Raw genomic sequence first — 21,542 nt, 5'->3', positions numbered from 1 at the left:
CGCCCCGGGCGGCCATTGCGCTGGAGCATCACCGGCCAGGGCAGCGCTGGCGGGTGGGAGAAGGGTCCAGGGCTGGTGAGTGGTCAGACGGTCAGAGCCGCTGCAGAGTGTTAGGTGGGGGTCAGGGCGGGGCTGGCCAGCCTGGAGGAGGAGGTGGGCGTCAGCGGGGACCCGAGGGCCCTGGGTGGGACTGAGAATGGTGCAAAGGGGGAAGAGGAAGGTTTCTTGGGTGGGTGGGGTGCTGTGAGACAGGCATGGAGGCGGTGGTGTGGAAGGTGCAGTGAGGGACCCGAGGGCTCCCGCCGAGGAGTGGGGAGGCTCTGGCCAAACACGTTTTATTTTCAGGGCTGGGTCTCAGTGTCAGTGATTGGGCGGCACGTGTCTGATTAGATTTAGCTCGTCGGACACAGCGATCGCGATCATTATTTTGGCTCAGAGCATTGCTGAGAACCTGACTCTACCTGTCACTGCCGCTTGCTCACCTGCCGGAGGATGGAAGGGCCCGGAGGGAGGCGGGGGACTTCCCGAGGCTCCCGTCGCCAGGAGCCCGGTGGAAGGGGGCCCTTGGGATCCAAGGACAGGAGGCAGGGAGCCCAGTCCTGCTTTGGATTCACTCCGACCCCTTCTGGGTCACAGAGCCACTTCCCGCCCGCCGCCGCCTGCCTGCCTCGGCCCACCTCCTCTCGAGCTGGCTTTCCGCTTATCTTAATTTATTGATGAAAACTTGTTTTACGGTCCAGAGCACAGACGGCAGCAGCTCCCTGCCAAAAGAAAGCATGCTCGCCAATCGGGAAAGCGAGCTGCCTCCGGGAGATGGGTGGCTGGGGAAGGGAGGGTGGGGCGGCAGAGTGACGGACGCGCATCTGGCCTGACTGTGCAGCGGCCTGGATGGGTGGGGGGGCCCCGCGGGGCTGGGGGCTGGGAGCTGGGGGCGCGGGGCTGCCGCCTCGGCGGGAACCCTGGCTAACAGCCGCTCTGCCACGTCTTAGCAGTCAGGATGAATGAGGACCGCAGGCCGTAAGCGCTAATAATGACCCTCGTTTATAGCTTGTAAAGGCGCCACGCTGGGAAGTTTATTTTCGTGCTTCTCATTCAGTCCCAACTACAACTCTGTGTGGTAGGAACCATGAATTCCCCATTTAAAAAACAAGCCCTGGAAAGTCGTTTTCTGAGATTCCCGCCCCCCCCCGCTGGTACATGAGGGCTCCGTGAACTTGAACCAAGGCCAGAGCCGTCTGTAGCCCCGACCCAGACCTCCCACTGGCCCTGTGCTCTTCCGCATCGGCGTCGTGGCTGCCTGTCTGGCTGGTCTTGCTGGTCCAGCTGGGTGTCCTGCTCCTGGGTGGCCGTGGTCAGCAGGGTGCCCGGCTCAGGGCAGGTACTGAGGCCCCTGCGGAGGGACTGGGCTGAGGGGCGTCAGGAGTGGGGGTCAGGCCTCCCTGTCGCTCCTTTCTAAAGACAGGAAGTTCTCCGAGTCACTTCTGAGCGTTCCTCTGAAGCTCCGTTTCCTGGTGGGTCAGAAGTGGATGTCCCCATGAGGCTGCTGACCACGCCGGGCGGGGACGGGCCTTCGAAAGATGGGGCCTGGGCCCCCGCGAGCTGCAGAGGCCTCATCTGTAACGTGGGGTAGTGAGTCCAGGGGTCTGTGGGGAGCGTGTGGAGTGGCGCGTGTGAAAGCCCCTCCAGAAGAACGCAGCACGGGGGTGGGAGGGCGGGGAATCGTTTCCACCAGCTCCTCTGTTGTGGAAATAGAGGCACAGTAAGAAGGTCCACCGAGCCCCAAAGTATTTATTTTGTTCCTTCTTGCTTCTTCATGCAGAGGTATGGCCAACAATTTTCGCAACTCTGGTGAAATCAGCAAAGTGGGCAGTGCAGGTTGGCTGGACGTCGGCCCCCAACACATGTGCACTCCGTGCACCCCTCCCTGCGGGGGGCACCCCTAACAATTGTTCCTCGCCTCTACCCGCCCAGCCGGCACGCAGGACAGACCACCTGCCGCTCCTTCCAGCTGCGCCTGCTGGGGTGTGTCCCGGACCCCTGCACTTCTCCCCGCCTCCCTTGACTCAGACTGGGCTACAGTGGAGAATGTTAATAAAATGAAGTTTGGGGTTTTTGTTTGTTTGTTTGTTTGTCTGAGGCATACAGAGGCTTCAGTCAAAGGATTGGAGTCGCATCAGACTGGATTAAAATCCAGCTCAGATGAGATACTTAACCTCTGATCCTTGGTTTTCTCATTTGCAAAGTTGGGGGAAACAGTAGGAACTACCTTGTCTGTTTTTTTTAAATTATTAAAATTTTTTATTGGAGTATAGCTGCTTTACAATGTTGTGTTAGTTTCTACTGTACAGCAAAGTGAATCAGCTCTACGAGTATATATATGTAGACCCCCTCTTGTTTAGATTTCCTTCCCATTCAGGTCACACAGAGCACTGAGTGGAGTTCCCTGTGCTCTACAGTAGGTTCTCATTAGTTATCTATTTTATACATAGTATCAATAGTGTGTATATATTAACCCCATTCTCGCAGTTTATCCCACCTTAGTATCCATACGTTTGTTCTCTACATCTGTGTCTCTCTTTCTGCTTTGCAAATAAGTTCATCTGTACCATTTTTCTAGATTCCACATATAAGCGATATTATACGATATTTGTTTTTCTCTTTCTGACTTACTTCACTCTGTATGACAATCTCTGGGTCTATCCGCGTCTCTGCAAATGGCACTATTTCATTCCTTTTTATGTCTGAGTAATATTCCATTGTATATATGTACCACATCTTCTTTATCCATTCATCTGGTGATGGACGTTTAGCTTGCTTCCGTGTCCTGGCTCTTGTAAATAGTGCTGCAATGAACACTGGGGTGCGTGTGTCTTTTTGAATTATGGTTTTCTCCGGGTATATGCCCAGGAGTGGATTGCTGGGTCATATGGTAGTTCTGTTTTTAGTTTTTTAAGGAACCTCCATACTGTTCTCCATAGTGGCTGTACTGATTTACATTCCCACCCACAGTAGGAGGGTTCCCTTTTCTCCACACCCTCTCCAGCTTTTACTGTTTGTAGATACCTTGTCTGGTTTTTGTGGAAAGGGGTTGACACAGTTCCTGGCGTGGATCAGCGGTCAGTAGATGCTAGCTTCCTCATCCGTGTTCTCAGTATCGTCATTGTCATCGTCACCACCCTTGTCACCACCATCACTGTCACCATCCCTGCATTTTCCCCCACCCTCTTAGTCTACAGGTGGGTCCCAGGCACGCTGTACGCAGCGGCTGGCCTTCCCCTCTCCAAGCATGGACATGTCCAGGGACTCCTTTCTGATGTATTTGGGACGCCCTAGGTCTAAGCAGTGGGGTCTGGTGGGTCAGAACATGGTTTCCAGAGGCAGATTTCCTGGGTTCCTTCACCACGTAACCTCTCTGTGCCCTCACCCTTCCAGGTGTAGAACGGGAGGACGAATGACCTCCCCCTGTCCCCACCATTGGGTTGGGAGGATTAAGTGAGGCAGATGCGGCCAAGCACTCAGAACCACGGGCACATGGTTGGGGTCCCTGGCAACACAGCTTCGGTGGGGTAGTGAAGACAGGGAAGGTGCCGGGTGGGTGAGGACAGGGCATGAGGCTCCTCCCTGAATGAGCTCCGTGAGCTTGGGCGCGCTCGCCTGCCAGGCCGTGGCCCGGCTGCTTTCAGCGAGTGACCTGATGGCAGTGGGCACATCAAGGAGTAGAAGGCGGGCCAGGGTCTCCCGTTCTGCCAGATGGCAGCGTCGGCCCAGGGCCGGGGCGAGGAGGGGGTCTCAGGCTGACACGTGAAGTTGGTGCAGAGACCATCTCTGGCAGAGGAACCTGAACTTAACCAGCCCGTGTCCCCCACAGAACATGTCAGAAATGTCAGATCCCGACGTGGGTGGACACGGCTCCCGGCTGGCAGTGTAAATAATCCGGCTCTGAGCAGAGCATCCCTGGAGAGAGGACCAGTCGTGTTGGCCACGTCCGAGGCTTACAGCTGAAGTGTGTGTGGGCGGCTGTCCTGGGGCCAGAGCTGGAGCTGGTTGTCCACCACGATCCTTCCCAATATCTACACATGTAATCAGGGAGTGTTATTTGCTGAGCTCAAGCCAGGGAAGACTGTGCCCTTTACATTATGAAAGGGCCTCCGTTCTGTGACAGGCTGAATGGAGGCAGCCCTGACGAATGAGAGGCACCCAGAAGTGGACGTATTTTCATGGCGTGACTCTCCTTCCTCTCTAGGGGGGCTGGGGGCACCTTTCCTCAAACAGGGAGAATGATCCCCACCCCCTCCCCATTCTGCAAGGTGAGTTACAGTCTCCCAGATCATTTGAGCTCTTTGCCAGAAAGATGTGATGTGAATTCGAGGTACCCCTGCATTTTCCAAGGAGCCTGAATAACAGCACAGTGCCTTGTACCATATTTATACACCGAGGAACACAGAGGGCTCGGCAGGCACAAGCCTATCCATCCTCTGTGTCCCCGAGTGCTGGGGAGGTGTTTTTTTCTCCCTCGGTCTTTCAGCGGAGAGACGTCCCAGAAAGGCGGCTGGACCATTACTGTCCCCTGGGGCTCCATGTCCAGAGATGCGGGCTGTGGACGGTTCTGCTTTCTCAGGGAAGCCCAGGTGGCCCCAGTTTCAACATGAACCTTGAAGACAGGTTTCTGAAACCCATCCCTGACTCCCAAGGCAGCCCCAGCTTCATGTTTTATTCTGTGCTTCGATGCCGTCAAGAGTGCCTTTCTCCCCAGAGGCACAAAGTAAAACAAATGCAGGAAGGGAAAAAATACGCCTGTGGTGGGAAAATCCTTTCTCCAGACTCCTCTGACAAGTATTCCGAGTCCTTGGCGCTTTTCCCTCCCAGCTTACCGTGACCTTGGGAGTTCAGACAGTGCCTCTTGCCGTGGCCCAGGCTGTCTCCCCGTGGCTCCCTCCCGGCTCCAGAGCCGTGGCGCTTGGGGCGCAGGTGATGAGGGCTCCGTGCACACCCCTGCCCCAGCACAGGGCATCCATTCTTGCACTAGCACCTGCCCAAGAGTTGCTGGTCTTGGGTGGCCCGATGCGCCAAGCTGTGCCCTGTGGAGTGCTGACAAGTTCTGCAGTTTGGGGTCACCTTCCCCGACTCTCCCAGCGAAGGGCAGTCCTCCCACTGGCTCAGGGAACAGAAGCGTCCAGTGGAGCCGGGACAACCGACTGTCTCCTCCATCTGAGAAGCTCTTCCCAAGCCTGCCCCCTGCTGTTTTAGCCCATCTCCTCTCCTTTATAGAGCAGGGGTGGAACACAGCTGTGTGCTCTCCCGAGGGGAGCAGAACCCCGCCATCCAGGGGCTCCATCCTCGTGGGGCGAGCTTGGGAACCCTGGGTTACAATGCTCCCCTCGTGTCCCTTCTGCCCTGCAGCCACCCCACCCCACCCCACCCCAGCTTGAACAGGAAGCACGTGCAGCTCTGCCAGCCTGGTGGGCCCGCCCTGGAAGGGCCGCCACTTAGCCTGGGTCAGTGTGGACAGACTGATGAGTGGTCACGCCCCCTTTACAAGGCTGGCAGGGGCTTTGTAGCATGCGCTGCTCCTTGGCGTCCTGACCACACATCAGCCTGTGGTCCATCTGGGCCTGTTCCTTGGGCCCCCTTGGGGGCTCCGAGCTGCTTCCCACCTCCTTTTCTTTCCATCTCCCCACCGAGTGAGCAGGCCTGTGGCCAGTCCGAGACTGAGCTGCCGTGGCTGCCACCCCAGAAGGTCGATTTGGGCCCCGCTGTCCGATTTGAGGAGCCCAGATGGCCTGGGAACTGGGGCGCAGGTGCAGGTAGGGGAGGTGAGCCCTGTTGCCCTGCAAGCCTTTCTCCCAGACATTAAAGGGGCCGTGTTGGGAGAGCCCAAGGTAGACCCCCTTCCCCAGTTCTAGTCCTTGCCCTTTGCTCCCTGGCCATCAGCTATCGTGGAGACTGGGCCTGCTGTTGGCACCCCTGCCCTGGCCTTTGAGGCCCAGGGACAGACACAGGGCTTGCCACCCTGCAGTCCCACAGGTGCCTTGGCTGGTGTGAGCACTTAGGCAGGGCAGGTGCCCTCCATACTGAGGCCAGGCCAGGAAGCCCAAACAGGTGGGCAGTGCTTCAGCAAAGCCAGTCTCCTCCCTTGCCTCCAGTGGGGTCAGAGGAGGCGAGCCCCTTTGTGCAGCCAGCTTGGGGCCAAGGCTGCGGTACCTGCATTTACCCCTACCCAGGACCCTAACTGACTGGAGGGAGGAAGGACTGGCCTCAGGGTCTCAAGAGGGGTCTCCCCCCGTCTCAGCTCTTTCATCCCCAGCACTTTTAAGAGTCCTCGATAGCAAGAGGTATCGTAGCAGGAGCCCCTCTCAACCGATGGGGTATGCCAGTGAATTGGGGGCGTGGTTCCCATGTTCCCGATGTCCCTGCAAAGCTCGCTGGAGAGAAGTGGGCTCGGGAAGCATGTAACTTAAGAGCTTTGTGAACGTCAGAGACTCAACAGCTCCCAAATACAGCATCCCCGAAGTTTGGCCGCATTTAAACGCTCTCCCCTAGAACCACCTTAGATAGACAAATAACCACATTCTGCAGTAATCAAAATGTAACTGGGTTTTAGATACGCAAATGCTTTATGTCGTGTTTATTCGGCGGAAAATTCGGCTCGGAAATATGGGTGTGATCTCCCTATCACCTCTGCAAGCTGGTGATATTGGAGGCTGTGAAGTTGTGAAGAAATTGGAGGCTTTGAGAGAGAAAGTGTGGGGTTAAAAATAGAATGGCCGAGGAACCATGCTGTTTGACTTTGAGTCATGTGCAAACTCAATGTGAACCACACCTGTGCTGTGGCTCCCAGCCCAGCCAGGGGCGGCACAGGCTGGATTACTAGAGGTATAGAGCTCAGAGTGCGGGAGGGGAGAGTGGTGTCTTGCACTCTGCACTGGTCCCTCTGGAGCTGGAACCTAACTTTTGGTAGTGGAGGGTGACTCAGAGGTGAGAGCCCTAAAAGCCCTTTTATAGGCCAGGAGAAGGTTGGGAAAGGATTTTGTTAGATACAGGCCTTGAAGAACCTCAGGTCCTGCCACACTGGATCTCGGTGGGCTTCGCGGGCAAAACTAGGACTGACGCACGTTAGCCCTGGGGAAGCGGATTCCTGAGTTAATAAGGAAGAATTCTTGACCAATTAGAGCTGTGCAAAAAAGGAACAGAGTGTGTTATTGGCTGGTGAGCACCGGGACCCCGGGGTGCTCAAGCGGAGGCTGGACCCCTGGGGCCAGGCACAGAGGAGCCCTCTCACGGGCGCCCACCCCTTTCCGTGCCCTGGTCCTTCTGTCTCCGGGTGGCTTTGGCAAAGGTGTCCCTGTGACGTTGTCCCTTCTGTGTGGAATTGGAAGCTCTGTCTGGAGACCCCCATCTCCCTTTATGGCCGTGACATTGAATGAGCTGCAGCCCACCTCCCCGCCAAGAGGCGAGGGTGGCTGAGACACGATGTAGCCGCCCCCTCAGTCCTCGCGCTGACACCTTTCCCCCTTCTCTGCGTGATGAAGTTCCTAGCAGCCGGCTTCTCCCAGGGCCAGGCAGGATCGTTAACAGCCAGCGCACTGGCTGTGAAATTATAGTCGTTTCTGTTTGCTGTTTTATTCTCCACATCCACTAATTTATTAAATGCTGTTAAACGTTGCACTTGGCCCTGACTCATAGAGAACACGGGGGCGTGCTGAGGCCAAGGATTTGAGGGGCTCCTGCAAAGCAAAGAGAGCGTGGGGGGCAAGGGCGCTGCAGAGACACAGAGGCCGCGGGGATGAAAGTAGCCAGAGGGTGTGCTGAGCTCTGAGGGGATGGGGCGGGTAGAGAAGGCGACTTAAACAGGCGAACGGGGGCTACAGGGGAGCTGCGGGGGAACTTGGCACGGGGGTGGTGAAGAGGGTGCAAAGGGGGCCTTCTTTTTCAGGTGGGTTTGTGTGTCTGGCTATGGTTCTGTTCCCAACCCCTCCCACCCCTCCCTCCCTCCCTCCCTCCCTCCCTCCATCCCTCCCTCCATCCCTCCATCCATCCCTCCCTCCCTCCATCCCTCCCTCCATCCATCCCTCCCTCCATCTCTCCCTCCCTCCATCTCTCCATCCCTCCCTCCATCCATCCCTCCCTCCATCTCTCCATCCCTCCATCCATCCCTCCCTCCCTCCATCCATCCCTCCCTCCATCCATCCATGCATCCCTCCCTCCCTCCATCCCTCCCTCCATCCATCCCTCCCTCCATCCCTCCCTCCATCCATCCCTCCCTCCATCTCTCCCTCCCTCCATCCCTCCCTCCATCCATCCCTCCCTCCATCTCTCCATCCCTCCCTCCATCCCTCCCTCCCTCCCTCCATCCATCCCTCCCTCCATCCATCCATGCATCCCTCCCTCCCTCCATCCCTCCATCTATCCCTCCTTCCCTCCCTCCATCCTTCCCTCCACCCATCCCTCCATCCATCCATCCATGGAACAAATATTTCTGTAGTATCCAGGCATGTTCTGGGCCCCACGGTGGTAGAGAAGGGGCTGAGACGTGAACCTGGCCTGGGAGCATTGGTGTTTCTGTGGAGATGGGCAGCGCGTCTACACAGAGGGCCAAGTAGGGATGTCCAGCCCTGGCACAGGAGGTCACCCCAGGGAGGGCCTCCCTACACGTTGGGGAGATGGTGGCAGCTGTGGGGGACACAGGCAGTGGCTGCCCTTTGGCTCTAAGCAAGTGAGGGAGGAAGCTCAGGGGGGAGGTTTGTTCAGGGGAGGTTATGGTTTCCCTCCCGGAGAACTGGGGTGCTGTGTGAAAAATACATAAGGACACATGGCAGGAGCATGCATTAAAACCACAGATCAGTGTGGTTGCAGCTGAAGACGGGGAAAGGCCATGGGGGTGTTGGCTAATTACAGCAGACGTGATAAATGAGGCCATAGCCTGCGGGCCTCGGTCTGCACGCTGTGCATCTGTTGGATGGGCCCAGGGTGATGAGGAAGATGCTGAGACCCTGAAGGGTCCTGCACCTTCTCCCTTCTGAAGAGAGAGCCTGGAGGAGGGAGACCCATGGGCATTGCCAAGGGGAGGTGCTGTTCTAGGCCCTGGGGATTTAGTAACGGACAATACAGACCAGGTCCTGGTCCCTGTAGAGAGCAGGGAACGGACAAATGCCAAGGGTTTGCTCACCTTTGGATGGGGGTTCATTTGGAGCCCGAGTGGAAAATACTTGGAAGTGCCCTTGGTTGGGGGAGGGGCAAGGGGCAGGGAGGCTCGGTGGTCAGGGTGGCCCCTGGGCCTGCCTCTGCCCAGCCAGGCCCGGACCGCAGCAGGGTGGCTGGTGCCTTTGGGTCGGTCAGTTGGCTGGGTCCTGGTGCTTGGGTCACCCCGCCTCGCCCCGGGGTTTCTTCCTGCCGGGGGGCTTGAATCTAGCTGGTTGTGTCTGAGACAACCCTCTGCTTTGGGAAGCCAGTTTCCCCGAATGCCACCAGCTGAGCTCACCAGCGCTGAGCTCTGGCTGTGCCCCTGCAGGCCCCGCCTCCTTCCTGTGCTGGGCGCCGCCCCCCCCCCCCCCCCCCCCCCCCGTGTGGGGTGGTTTCCCCCTGTCCCTCCCATCCCTCCCTCGCCCTCGCTGCCCCTTCTGTGGCTTCAGAGGTGGCTTCCTGTCCTCTTGCCCTCCCGCCCAACAAACCCTGTCTGCTGCCATTGCCCCCCCCGCAGACATCAGCCCCTCTCTGGCCCTCACCAGCACTGTCCTCCCGTGCGTGTCCCTCTCAGAGCTAGGACGCACCCCACCCTGGAGGGACACACCAATTCTTCCTCGGGTGTCTGTCTTCTCTGTGAGTTGGTAGCTGGGGGGTGGACACCTGGCTTGGGCAGGGGGCTAGGGCAGCGGTTCTCCATCTCTATTGGCATTTGGGGCCAGATGTCTCTTTGTTGCGTGAGGGCTGCCCTGTGCACTGTAGGACAGTTAGCAGCGTCCCTGGCCTCTGCCCACTCAGGTGCCAGTAGCACCCTCGCCCCAAGCTGTGACAACAAAAAAGACTCGACATTGCCGGATGTCCCCTGGGAGTAAAGTTGCTCTGGTGGGACCACCGGACCGGGGTGAGAACAGCGTGTCTCAGGCTTGGATGAGCTGGGAAATTCTCTAGTCCAGATGCCACATCTTAAAGGGCTTTGGGCCGCAGAGAGGGAAAGAACCTTAGGGTCACACGGGAGCAGCGTAATGAAGGAGGCATTTTAGGGAAAGGATTCAGGCAGGTCTTTGCAGGCTGGGCTGAAAAACGGAGGCCAGAGGAAGGCAGGGGCGCGTGGCCGGGACCTGGCGCCTCTCACCCGCCGGGGCTCAGCGGGGGTGGCGCCGGGGCTCTGCGTCAAATGCCGGGCAGCCAGGTCCCGGGCTGGGCCTGGCAGTGTGATGTCCTAGTCTGTGAACTTAGGGTCTGGGGGCTCTGCTGGTTTGGGGTCAGAGACGGGAGCAGAGGGTCCCTCCATCTCAGCAGGAGGCCGAGGATGTGGGGTGAGCAGGGCCTCTCGTTGCCTGCAGGGCCTCATTCATTCAGCAGTGGCCTTTTGGGGACGGGGACGCGTGTGTGGCTCTGAGAGGAAGGTGCGGGACTTGGGTCCAGGCTGCCGGTGGAGGCTGCCCTGCTGTCCGCAGCAGGCCTTACCCGAGACTTACCCGGGACAGGGTGACCTCAGACAGGAAATGAGAGGGAAGCAGAGGTGTGGGGAGCAGCTCGTCCTCCCCGGCGGGCTGTGGGGAGCTGGCACAGCAGGGCAGAGGTTGGGAGGCCTGAAGTCACCGAGGTGACTGGCTCCTGGAGGTTCTGAGCTGTTGGGATTTCCCACGTGGGGCCCCTGTCCACGAGGCACACGGGGAGGGGAGGCACAAGGGGACCCTCCCGGGCCCACTCCCGGTGGGAACCGGCTGCTGGGAGGGAGCTGGACAGTCGTCCCTTGGTATCCGTGCATGCTGACGTCCCTTATATAAAGTGGTGCGAGTACCCTGAGGACTTTCCCGGGCCCGGGGATGGTCCCGAGGGGCCCGGTGTCTCCAGCGCAGGGTGGGAGGGCGTCCTGCGGCTCCAGGGTCCCAAGGCCAGGCTCCCTACCTGTAGCCAGCGACCTAGCCTGTAGCAAGTGACCTGGCAGCAGCGGGGTCTCCTCTTTTTCTTTTCTTTTTGCGGTACGCGGGCCTCTCACTGTTGTGGCCTCTCCCGTTGCGGAGCACAGGCTCCGGACGCGCAGGCTCAGTGGCCGTGGCTCACGGGCCCAGCCGCTCCGCGGCATGTGGGATCTTCCCGGACCGGGGCACGAACCCGTGTCCCCTGCATCGGCAGGCGGGCTCTCAACCACTGTGCCACCAGGGAAGCCCGGGGTCTCCTCTTTTTCATTCCAGGGTCTGGGTTTTAGAGCCATAAATCTTCAGCATGGAGAGCATGAATTTCCATGGTGTGATTAATGAAAGAAAAATTGAGCCGGCAGCACAGAAAATGACCGGATTGAGCAGAGTCAGTGACAGGTTGGATGTCTCTGAGCCTCCCTGCAAACCCAGAGCTCTGACCCGGCTTGGGTCGCCACCTGGTGGTTGCGGGTGTGGGTGGCACCCAGTCCCTGGCTGAGCTGGGTGGATGCCCCGTTGTGTGTGGGGCCGCTCTGGGCCTGGTGTGCCCACACCGCGGACTCGGCCCCGTTGCAGCGGGGCTGCCGCAGGGCACGGGGCGAGGGCGGCTGTCCACGGCGTGGGGCCCCAGCAGCTGCTCCGCTCGGCCGGCTCCATCTCTGCAGCCCTGGGAGCTGTCTCCGGTTTAGTGCCGCGCGGGAATAGCCCCGCTTCTTTCGGCATGCCCCGTCTGGACTGCCTTTCCGTCTCCTCATTTATCAAAATCCTACTCATGCGTCGAAGCCGAGCAAGCCCTTCCAAATACATCTCGAATTGGACTGTCTCTCAGCACTCCTGCACAGCCTCCCGCTGGAGGTCCCTCCAGCCCCGCCTGGTCCCCTGGTCACGGCAGTGGCGTCCTGATGGCTCGCCCATCGCACTTTGCCCTCCGATGCCCTATTCTCCACACAGCAGCCAGAGTGACCTGCTGAAACCACAGATCACGTCCCTGTCCTGCTCCCGGGCTTCCCATCCCATCAAGAACACCACCATTTTCGTTCCTGATGCCTGCGAGCTCCCACCCGCCGGTCCCCCACCACTGTCACTCTGTCACCTCTGGTCCCCGGCTGGCCAGGCTCCCCCCACCCAGGGCTTTGCACTGCTGTTTCCTCTAGAACATTCTTCCCCCGCTTATTTGCGTGCTTATTTACTTCCCCTCTTGTGGGTTCCTCCTCAAGTGCCACCTTCCCGAGGGGCCTTTCCTGCCCCTGCCCCTGCCCCCACACTCCCTCTCATCCTGACTGTTTCTCTTCACGGCACTGGGAAGCCTGTCGTGTGCTTGCTTGTGTGTCCCCTCTTCCCCAGGGTGGGTCTCTGCCGGCGCCGTTGCCACCGCTGCCCCGTGCTTAGAGCAGGGCCCGGCTTTAACGAGTACGAGTTCCATTCCGGTTCGTGGAGCAGATGAGAGAGGAAGTCGTCTCCTGGGCAGCCTCTGCCGGTGCCTGGCCTTCCTGCTGTGCGCCTGCGTGTGGCCGCCTGGCCCTCGCTGCCACGTGTCCGCTCCCCGGAGTGGGGGCAGCTCGAGAGCAGAGATGGGCTTGCATCCTGGGGGCCGCAGCGTGGCGCCCGGCTCGCGACCTGTCTCCCGGAGGCCGGCGCCTGGCCCTGGTCACCCTCTTCACGGGCCTTCTTTCTTTCCAAGTCCCACAACGGTCCAGAAGGGGAGTGGTAGTGTCTCATTCCCCACCTGCCCCGTGCACGTGCCTGCGGGGCTGCCCCCTCCCCCTGCCACCTGAACTCTGTGCCACTTACTTGGCCCCCGTGCGTACGGCCTGGGGTGGATGCTGCCCTCCCCTGGCTCCCGTCTGGTCCGAGCCGAGGCCCTGGGAAGGCAGGTCCCTAACGTGGCTGTGGCTCCTCTGTGCTGTAGGTTCTCGGTAGATACCTGTCGGCCGACTGACTAGCTCCCGAGACCCCGCAGACATCCTTGAGCCCCTGGAGGGAACGGGGGGGTGTCAGCTTATGGCGTGTAAAACAAGGCTGCTATGGAGACCTGCAGCCCGCGGAGTGGGAAACTGTAGCCGCGGGCATCGCAGCCCCAGGGGTGCCGTGGAGCGGAGTGGGTTCCAGCCGGCGGCGGCTGCTGCTCCCTGGGATGGATGGTGAGGTCATGGCGGACCCATGCCCTGCACGTCGGCCAGCCCCTCAGCCAGGCCAGGGAGCTCCTTCCTGTTTCCATATGCGTGAAATTTGTTCTTCCAGCTCCTGAGGACCATGGACAGGTGGCCCTTCCGGTCAGGGCAGCGGGACCCAGTCACCACAGGGTCTGGCTCTGAGAAACTGGCTCGGCGGTTCCCTGCAAAACTCCTCACTTGCTTCCATGACCATGTGGCCCCTCCCCGCCTCCTTCCGGAGCGCCAGGCCCTCCTCTGCTGAGTGGGACCCCCATGGCCACGCACGTGCAGTTAGGACCTTCCGTACTTGTTACGTGCTTTCCCTGCGCCTTGTTTAATTTGTCCTCATTGACGTGACCCTCTGAGCTTCGAGAAGCTAGTTCAATCCCGTTTGACGCGGAGAGGCTGGGGCCTTCGTGCAGGTCACACCACCCAGCTGCACCCTGTCCGTGTCTCACGGTTGGGGCCGGGGGAAGTGGGGGCAGTGGAGGGACACGCAGTCCTGTGAGTCTTGTGGAGACGGATACCAGAGCAGTGCCGGGCTAACAGGCTTCCCTTTCTCTCCAGCTCTGTGGCTGTGGACTGCTTGGAGTGGGCATTTGGCTCTCCGTGTCCCAAGGCAATTTTGCCACCTTCTCCCCCAGCTTCCCATCGCTGTCTGCAGCCAACCTCGTCATTGCCATAGGCACCGTCGTCATGGTGACGGGCTTCCTCGGCTGCCTGGGCGCCGTCAAGGAGAACAGGTGCCTCCTTCTGAGTGTAAGTTGGACCCCAGACTCCCCAGCCCTCCGAACGCTGGATCGCCCTGCATCTGAGCCCCTGAGCCCGGAGAAGTAGCTCCTAGAATGGTCTTTGCCTGACCCCACCCCTCTTCCTCATGATTGGCTGCCCCTGCCCTAGGCGCCCCTCCCACTCCTTGACTGGTGTCTGCCTCCTCTCCCTGCCCTCCCCATCTGGGAGTCCTCAGGAGCCGTGGCCTCTCCCGTACCTGGGAAGTCCTGTCTAGGTGTTACCTGTCCCCGGCCACCCCGTTTGCACCCCGTCCCCGGCTGGGACCGCTGCCACGTGCCCACGCCTGCACCTTCTGTTTGCAGTTTTTCATCGTCTTGTTGATCACCCTCCTGGCGGAGCTGATCTTAATTATCCTCTTCTTTGTCTACACGGACAAGGTAAGCCTTCCAGGAGGGGAGGGGGCGTATGGAACTTCCTTGCCCCTGGGGTTGGGTCTGGGAAGCCGGAGGAAAAGCAGTGACAGTTCATACTTGTGAGGAGAGGAGAGCTAAGAAGGGCCTGGAGGAGAGGTTTTGGTGGGGGCTCATTACCTAGTGTAGTCTTAGGAAGTGGAGTCCTCCAATGACCACGGGATGCCACGGACGGCCTCTGGCACAGAGAGCTCCCCGTCACTGGGAGTATTCAAACACAGTTGTGGGGAAGGGATGCAGAGCTCACTAGGTGCCTGGGCTGGGTGATAGGAGCGTAACCTATTGGTAACACAGGGGAAGCTTCCAGGTGACAGTGCGTAGGGCTCACAGTGGAGGCAGCTGTGATTCCAGAGACCTTTGGGGACAGACAGCTGCTCCCAGGCTGCCCCGGGGGTTCAGGAGGGTGGAGCAGGGACCCCTGGCGACCCCGCCAGGCTGGACGGTTCCCTGCAAAGTTGGGGAACTTCTTCTGGGACCGCCAGGAACGATTGGCCAAGCGCGGGCTTTGGGCTCGGTGGGCCCTTTGGGTGCGTTGTACCCAGAACCGTGTTACCATCTTCTCCTTGGGTCTTGAAGGAGGCGCCCGGGCCACGCTGAGAGGGAGAGGCACTCTTAGGATTTGTAACAGTAGTTCCTTTGCATCTCTGAAAAGGAGGCACGAATAATACTGCGAGATCCCCGCGGGCCAGCCTTGTTCTCAGCTCTTTATGGGAGTCCTTTCCTTTAGCTCTCACGATCCCAGAGATAGAGGCTATTTTCCAACTTCACAGACACAGCAGAGGTGGCCCACGCTCGGGACGGCTGATCCGCACCTTGCGTTCCCAGGGTGTGTCCCGACAGGGGCAGCCTTGGGGGGTGTCGTGGCCTGGAGGCAGGTGGCCTGTGCGGGGCTGGTCCTGGGACCAGGGCAGCTGAGGGGCTTGGGCTGTGCCTGCCTCCATGTCACAGCTCTGGCCCGAAGAGCTCGGCTCTCCAGGGTCACCGCCCGGCCCCCCGCGGGCCTCCCCGCCCGGGAGAGCTGTGGCCAGCTGTCCTGGCCGACCTGGGAGAGCTGGGGAGCGGGGCGGCCTCCTGCTCTCGCCCGACTGAGTCTGCCTTCACCTGTCAGGTGAATGAGAACGCCAGGAAGGACCTGAAGGAAGGCCTGCTGCTGTACAACTCGGAGAACAACGTGGGGCTTAAGAACGCCTGGAACATCATTCAGGCCGAGGTGCGGGGTCGTGCTGGGTGGGGGGGCGGGGCCTGGCCTCAGACTCTGGGACCCGGCTGGGCACCCTGGCCTTCTGGGTCAGACACCGTGTGGCAGCCGCAGAGGGGTGAGGGGGTCGGCAAGCAGGACCTGCAGCTGCGGGGCCCAGGGAGCTGGGAAGGACGGATGATCGAGAGGGCACCTCGTCCAAGCCCTTCCTTTCTGAAGCTTTGGCACGAACGACAACTTATTTTAGCAGCAGGGTTGCCTCCCTTGTCATGACTCAAGAGGTTCTGTTCTAAGAGGAAACGAGTTAGCACAGCGCGAGGGGGCAGGGTGCTACAGCCAGCTTGGGACGGTCCACAGAGCCAAGAGCCAGGGGGCTGGTGGGCGAGCGGAGGGCCGAGCGGCCTGCCCAGCGCCCAGCGCCCAGCTCAGAGGGCAGGTGACATTGCCTTCTCCCCATCCAGCCTCCAGGAAGGAGCGATCACTTCCTCCCCTGGGCCCGGCTGAGGCCCAAAGAAGGGACGAGAAGGCTGAACTCCACGCGGCAGCTCCCCTGGGGGCCGGGTGACAGGGGAAGTCCAACGGGGACGCCGGGTGTGGCCCGTCTGACCCTGGGCCCCTCCCCCTGCAGATGCGGTGCTGTGGTGTCACCGACTACACAGACTGGTACCCGGTGCTGGGGGAGAACACGGTTCCCGACCGCTGCTGCATGGAGAACTCCCAGGGCTGTGGGCGCAACAGCAGCGCCCCCGTGTGGAGGACGGTGAGGCTGCATCCCACCCCACCCCAGGGGTCCGTGCGGTGGACAGCCTGGGGACGGTGGCCCGGGCCACCAAGGAGGTGGCTTAATGTGGGGCGGGCGGGGATGCACAGGCCTGAAGCTAGAAGGCAGTGGGCAGTGGGGGATCTGGGCCCACATCTGGGGGCGTCGGAGGTCGGAGGGAATGGGGTCTGGGGCTGTGCGGCGGGGCCTTGTAGGTGGAACCCCTGGGGGAGATGCTCGAAGGCAAGAGGACCGGGGCCGGGGGCAGGGGCAGAGGCGCAGAGAGGGTCACGCCGGCGCCTGAAGCTCTGGTCCTCGCTCCCCAGGGCTGCTACGAGAAGGTGAAGATGTGGTTTGATGACAATAAACACGTACTCGGCACGGTGGGGATGTGCATCCTGATCGTGCAGGTAAGGGGGCCGTCCAGCCTCGCGCAGCCCAGCCCCAAAGCCCAAGGGAGAGAGGACCGACGGGGGCCCTCCCCGCCCGGGCTGCGCCCCCGGGGCCTGTGCGAGCCCGCAGGAAGCCGCCATGGGTTTGCCTGTGACGTGCCTGTCCCCACAGCACGGGGACGTTTACCCTGTGACTGAACTGAACGGCGGTGAGTCCTCAGGCGTCAGCTGTGAGCAAGGCCTACAGGCGCCTCCGCGGGGTCTGCCCCATCCCGTGGGATACGTGCGGCCTGGCAGGTGGCTGAGCCGCTGTGCCTTCGTTTACACATCCGCGTAGTGGGCGTGATCATGGGCCGCTTCTGAGCGTTATGTGAGTTTAATAGCCGACACGTCGCACGGGGGAGGCGCTCGGGAAGGGCTCGCTGCCCTCAGCCAGCGTTTCGCGGGCGGTCGTGCTGTGCAAGGCCCAGCATGGGTGACGGAGGGGGACTCGCAGGGGCCCCCGGCTCCCTCCTTGAAGAGAAGGCTGACGTGGTGAGAGCAGGAGCCCCCGGCCTTTCTGGGGGAGCATTATGGGCTCCCCCTTGCCCACTTGTGTATAACTCCTACCCTTGGTGACCACCTGACCCTGACTGGTCCATCACGGGGAGATGAGCTCCTGCACGAGGTCCCCTTTCTTCCCTAAACCCCGCGGGCCGGACCATGTCTGGTCCTCTGCGAGCCTCCGAGCTTAGCAGACAAGCCACTGTCCCTGCTCAGGGCTCTGACGGAAGACGGGCTCATGGGAGCAAGGGTCTCTCCGGTGCCGAGAGTGGGGCTCGGCTCGGGGCTGCCTGCAGCCCGGCCTGGACCAGGACGCCGGGGCCAGGCTGGGCCCCTCGGTCTCCAAGGTCACGGGCAGACCTTGAGTGTGAGTGCCACGGGAAGTACGGTGTCCTTGGCCGCGCGATTCGCGGCGAGTGCTGGTGCCCGGGAGGCCGCAGGCTGGCTTCCTGCACATTCTGCTCCGCTCGGGATTGGGGGGCCGAGGGGACCCAGATGAATGGTAACTTCCTCCCAGCGGAGCAGCAGTCAGACGCCACGCCATGTACCCCAGGACCCCGCGGAAGTGAGGCGGGGGGCTGTCAACGTCCTGCCGCTACCCCCACGCCCCCAGCTCCCCGTCGGCTGCCACTTAGGGTCAGGTCCTGCCCTCACCGCGGCGCTCTGAAACGGCAGGTTTCTGGGCCTCGAAGCTCGGTGACGTCCCGCACGGACAGTCCGAGCGGCCGAGGTCCCCACGTGCGGCCTCCCCTTTTCTGCATCGTTCTCACTCCGCCAGCATCTGCATCCTGCAGGGGGCTGCCTCACGTGCTCTGGGTGCCCGTGGCCCCCATCTGAGGCCTTCCCCGTGTCTTTCAGATTCTGGGCATGGCCTTCTCCATGACCCTCTTCCAGCACATCCACCGGACTGGGAAAAAATATGACGCCTGAGCGGGCCGGCTGAACGCCCCGGCCCCGCGGACACTGCGCCAGGGAAGAGGCCTTCAGCTTGTGTCGCCTGCCCGCACCCTCCAGACTGCTGACCCCCGCGCCCGCCGCCCTGGCCCGCCTTCCCCGCCGCCCGCTGCAGCCTTCTCGGCGGGCGGAGGCCAGGGAGGAGGAGGTGCAGAGACCTCGGGGTGCCGGGGTGCCCGGATTCCTGTGTATTTGCCAAAGAAGACAGGGTGGGCAGGGGCTGTGCTGTGGGGGCCCCCCAGCACCAGTGTGCTTCTGCCCTGTCCTTCCTCCGCTGACACTTTGTCCCCGCGTGGCGTGGGGCGGGAGGCGCAGGGCTCCCTCCCGGTGGAGAGACTGCGCGGCGGAGGCCCCGGTGCCCCTGGCCACCCGGAGAGCGGGTGCGCGGACGCGGGCGGGGCTGACCGTCTCCCGGCCGGGCCCCTGGAAACATCTCGCCCAGGCTTTTTATACCTTACAGTGTAACTTTTCTATTTTATTTTACTCTGATTACGATTATTCAGGAATACTATCTCTTGGATAAGTTTAGGGTTAGCTTTCTGATTTATAACTTTTTACTGCGTTGATTTCTGTAACGGTTTGATTTTCTTTCTGAGGGTGGGGACAGGCAGGGACAGGGCGTGTCCGCCCGGTTTCTGTCAGGACAGACCGCTGTGCACACTCAGGATGCTCTCGCCAGGATGCACTGAGGGTGGGGGAGCAGGGAGCCTGGGAGGGGCAGGGGAGACGGAGGCGCAGGAGGCCGTGTGGGGGCGAGGCCTGCAGGGTGCAGCGTTTACCGAGGCCCAGGCCGCGTGAGAGGCCCGGGCCGGGGGTCCTCTGGGGGCTGCGGGTGCTTTGCTTGGGAACGAGGCCGAGCGGTCGTGGGTCCTTATGCGTCACTGATGAGCAGTTCCTTTTCCCTTCTTCCTCCCTCCTGCCCTCTGTGGGCCCGGGAGGCTCCCCTTCCACCCCTGCGGGCATTCCCGCGACAGGTTCTGCAAACACGTTATTTCACAGACATTCCTGCTAGAAACTCTTGGACAAATACCTCTCTAGTTCAGACGCTGCTTACTCTCTCACATTGCTTCTGGAAGGGGAAGCGGTCCTTCCGTGGAGCTGCTCAGACAGCGGCAGAGGACCCACGACCACCAGAGGGGAGGGCGGAGCCGTGGTCGCTCCAGCCAGAGTCACTCAGCTGCTGACTCCGTGCTGGGAGGGAGGGAGGGAGAGACGTCCACCCGGGTCCCAGGACCTCATCTCCTTCCCTGGGGTTCATCGATGCTGGGGTGACTGGTGATCACGTCCTCTGCGACCCCAAGGCAGAGTACCGAGACCCAAGAGAAGTCAGACGGGATCCTGTTACAGTAGCCCCAGGACAGAGCAGCCTGAGTCAGGGCCTGGAGATGGACAGTTGGGGGGCATCCGACTGCAGCGGGGTGCCCCGACTAGGGTTCATGCTGGTCTAAGCAAGTTGTGCAGTTAAAAAAATAAGTCAAGAGTCCATGGGGCTGAGATTGGAAAGGTTTCCCCACCAGCTGGTACTTCCCCAGGTGGGCCTCACCTGGGCGCTGCCTTTGTTCTGCACTGTTTGGATGGGTGCCCTGACCTCCTGGGGGGCCCTGTCTCCTCCCCAGCCTCCACCTGTCTGTTCCGAGAGCTGAGACCTGGCCACCAGCCAGCAGCCCCCTTCTCCCTTAAGTACAAGACGGTTGGGACCAGTACAGAGCTTTTGGTGTGCTCAGGAGTCAAGCTTCTGGGTGCGGGACAGCAGAGAGTAGGGTGCGCTCAGCGGGTTGGGCAGAGCAGAGACCACCTCCTGAGACGGGAGTGGGTGCTCATGGGAAAGCCTGTGGGCAGGGCCGTGGGCAGAGGCCACAGGGGACGGGCCTTCCCCGCCCTCTGGCCCTGCCTTCCCGGGAGCCCAGGTCTGCAGAGCCCAGAGAGGACGCACCACCATTCCGCCGCGAGGGACCCTCCACAAACGAGCATTCGGGCGGCACAGTGGCACTGCTGCGTAATGGGTTTATCTTGGGGGGGTTTACGCCTATCAATGCAATGTAAAAGTTTTGTTGAAATCAGCAGCGAAAGCCTAGCACCTTGGTGGTGTATGGCCTCGCTGGCATCTTATGTTTCTGGGGCTTCAAGGGGCGTCCTCCGGCCCTGGGGCCCTTGCCTCCGGCCCCCTCCTCCCGCCAGCCCCTGCCCCGTCCGTCTGTCCACAGAGCCTTGTCCACAGTTCCCCAAACTGCCTTCTCGCCTGACCCTGTGCTTGGCTGTTCCGTGATTCGGCCAAGCCCGCGCACGGGGGCGGGGGGGCTCCTTCCAGGCCCTCGCCCACCGTGCAGAGCGGTCCCCACCGCGCCGTGTGACGTCAGTGATGGGGCCCAGCACCTGCTCGGTTTCTCCCGACCCTGCTCTCGAGGGCAGCACTACCTGAGGGAAACCCCTCCTTGGCGACTCCCCTGCCAAGGTCACAGTTAGCTCAGTGGGGTCTGATGCAGGCGGTTTACAGAGTTGACTCCCAAGGCCAAGGTCCTGCAGACGTCAGGGGAGTGCCTGTCTCCACTCGGCCTCTCTCTGCAGCCGTCTCGCAAGGGAGGTGAGCCAGCAGGGCTGAGCACGGCCCTTGGGGACCCCAGCAGGTGCCGACCCCTGTTCCCCCGCTGGAGGCCCCCTCCTCTCTCCCCTCCAGCGTGGGCCTGCGTCGTGGCCCCTCACCCTGGAAAGGTTGCTGACCCACCCCAGGCCCTCATGCAGGTGTTCTGGTTTCACTTGGACCAGATGGCCGTCCGTCCTTGCTTTGGTGGCCAAAGAGTGGTCCAGGTGGATGGAAAGGATGTCCCGCCTCTCCGGCCCCTGCCCACCGCTGGTAGAGGTGCTAACAGCAGCGACCCAGCCAGGACGGAGCGGGAGCCGGGTGCCTGAGGTCCCCCCGCCCCTCAGCCCTTCAGGGCCGGCCTCTTGCGTTCCTGTTCTCCCATCCCCCCGCTCCGCCGCCACGAGGCCAAGTCCAGGCCGTGTCCTTGCCTCGCCACGCTGACCGGGCCCCTCGAGGGCCAGGCCTGGGGCTTGTGCCCACACGCTGCCCGCTGGGGCAGCATGGCCGAGCGGGGGGGCACGCGTGCTGTTTTCAATGCACTTTTCTGCTTGCGATGCCGTATCTGTGCGCTTCCTTCCTCCTGGTCCTGGCTTACGGAACGCCATGTTTTTAGCATGTTTTTAAATAAAAACTGATAACGTGTCAAAAGCACACGCA

General features: G+C 61.1%; 1 protein-coding gene across 2 annotated transcripts in view; it reads left to right on the top strand.

Moving 5' to 3' along the window:
• Positions 1-21,542, top strand: part of TSPAN9 (tetraspanin 9) — a 181,028-nt gene extending 159,486 nt beyond the window's left edge. For both annotated transcript variants that reach the window (XM_030834691.3, XM_030834689.3), the window contains 6 exons: positions 13,823-14,014; positions 14,350-14,424; positions 15,566-15,667; positions 16,284-16,415; positions 16,742-16,825; positions 18,209-21,542. In XM_030834691.3, the coding sequence (XP_030690551.1) occupies positions 13,823-14,014; positions 14,350-14,424; positions 15,566-15,667; positions 16,284-16,415; positions 16,742-16,825; positions 18,209-18,280 (657 nt within the window). In that variant the 3' untranslated portion in view covers positions 18,281-21,542. The remainder of the gene's footprint in view (positions 1-13,822; positions 14,015-14,349; positions 14,425-15,565; positions 15,668-16,283; positions 16,416-16,741; positions 16,826-18,208) is intronic.

Source organism: Globicephala melas, chromosome 10 (genome assembly GCF_963455315.2).
Source record: "Globicephala melas chromosome 10, mGloMel1.2, whole genome shotgun sequence".
Classification (NCBI taxonomy): domain Eukaryota; kingdom Metazoa; phylum Chordata; class Mammalia; order Artiodactyla; family Delphinidae; genus Globicephala; species Globicephala melas.
This window is presented reverse-complemented; position numbering and strand designations above follow the sequence as displayed.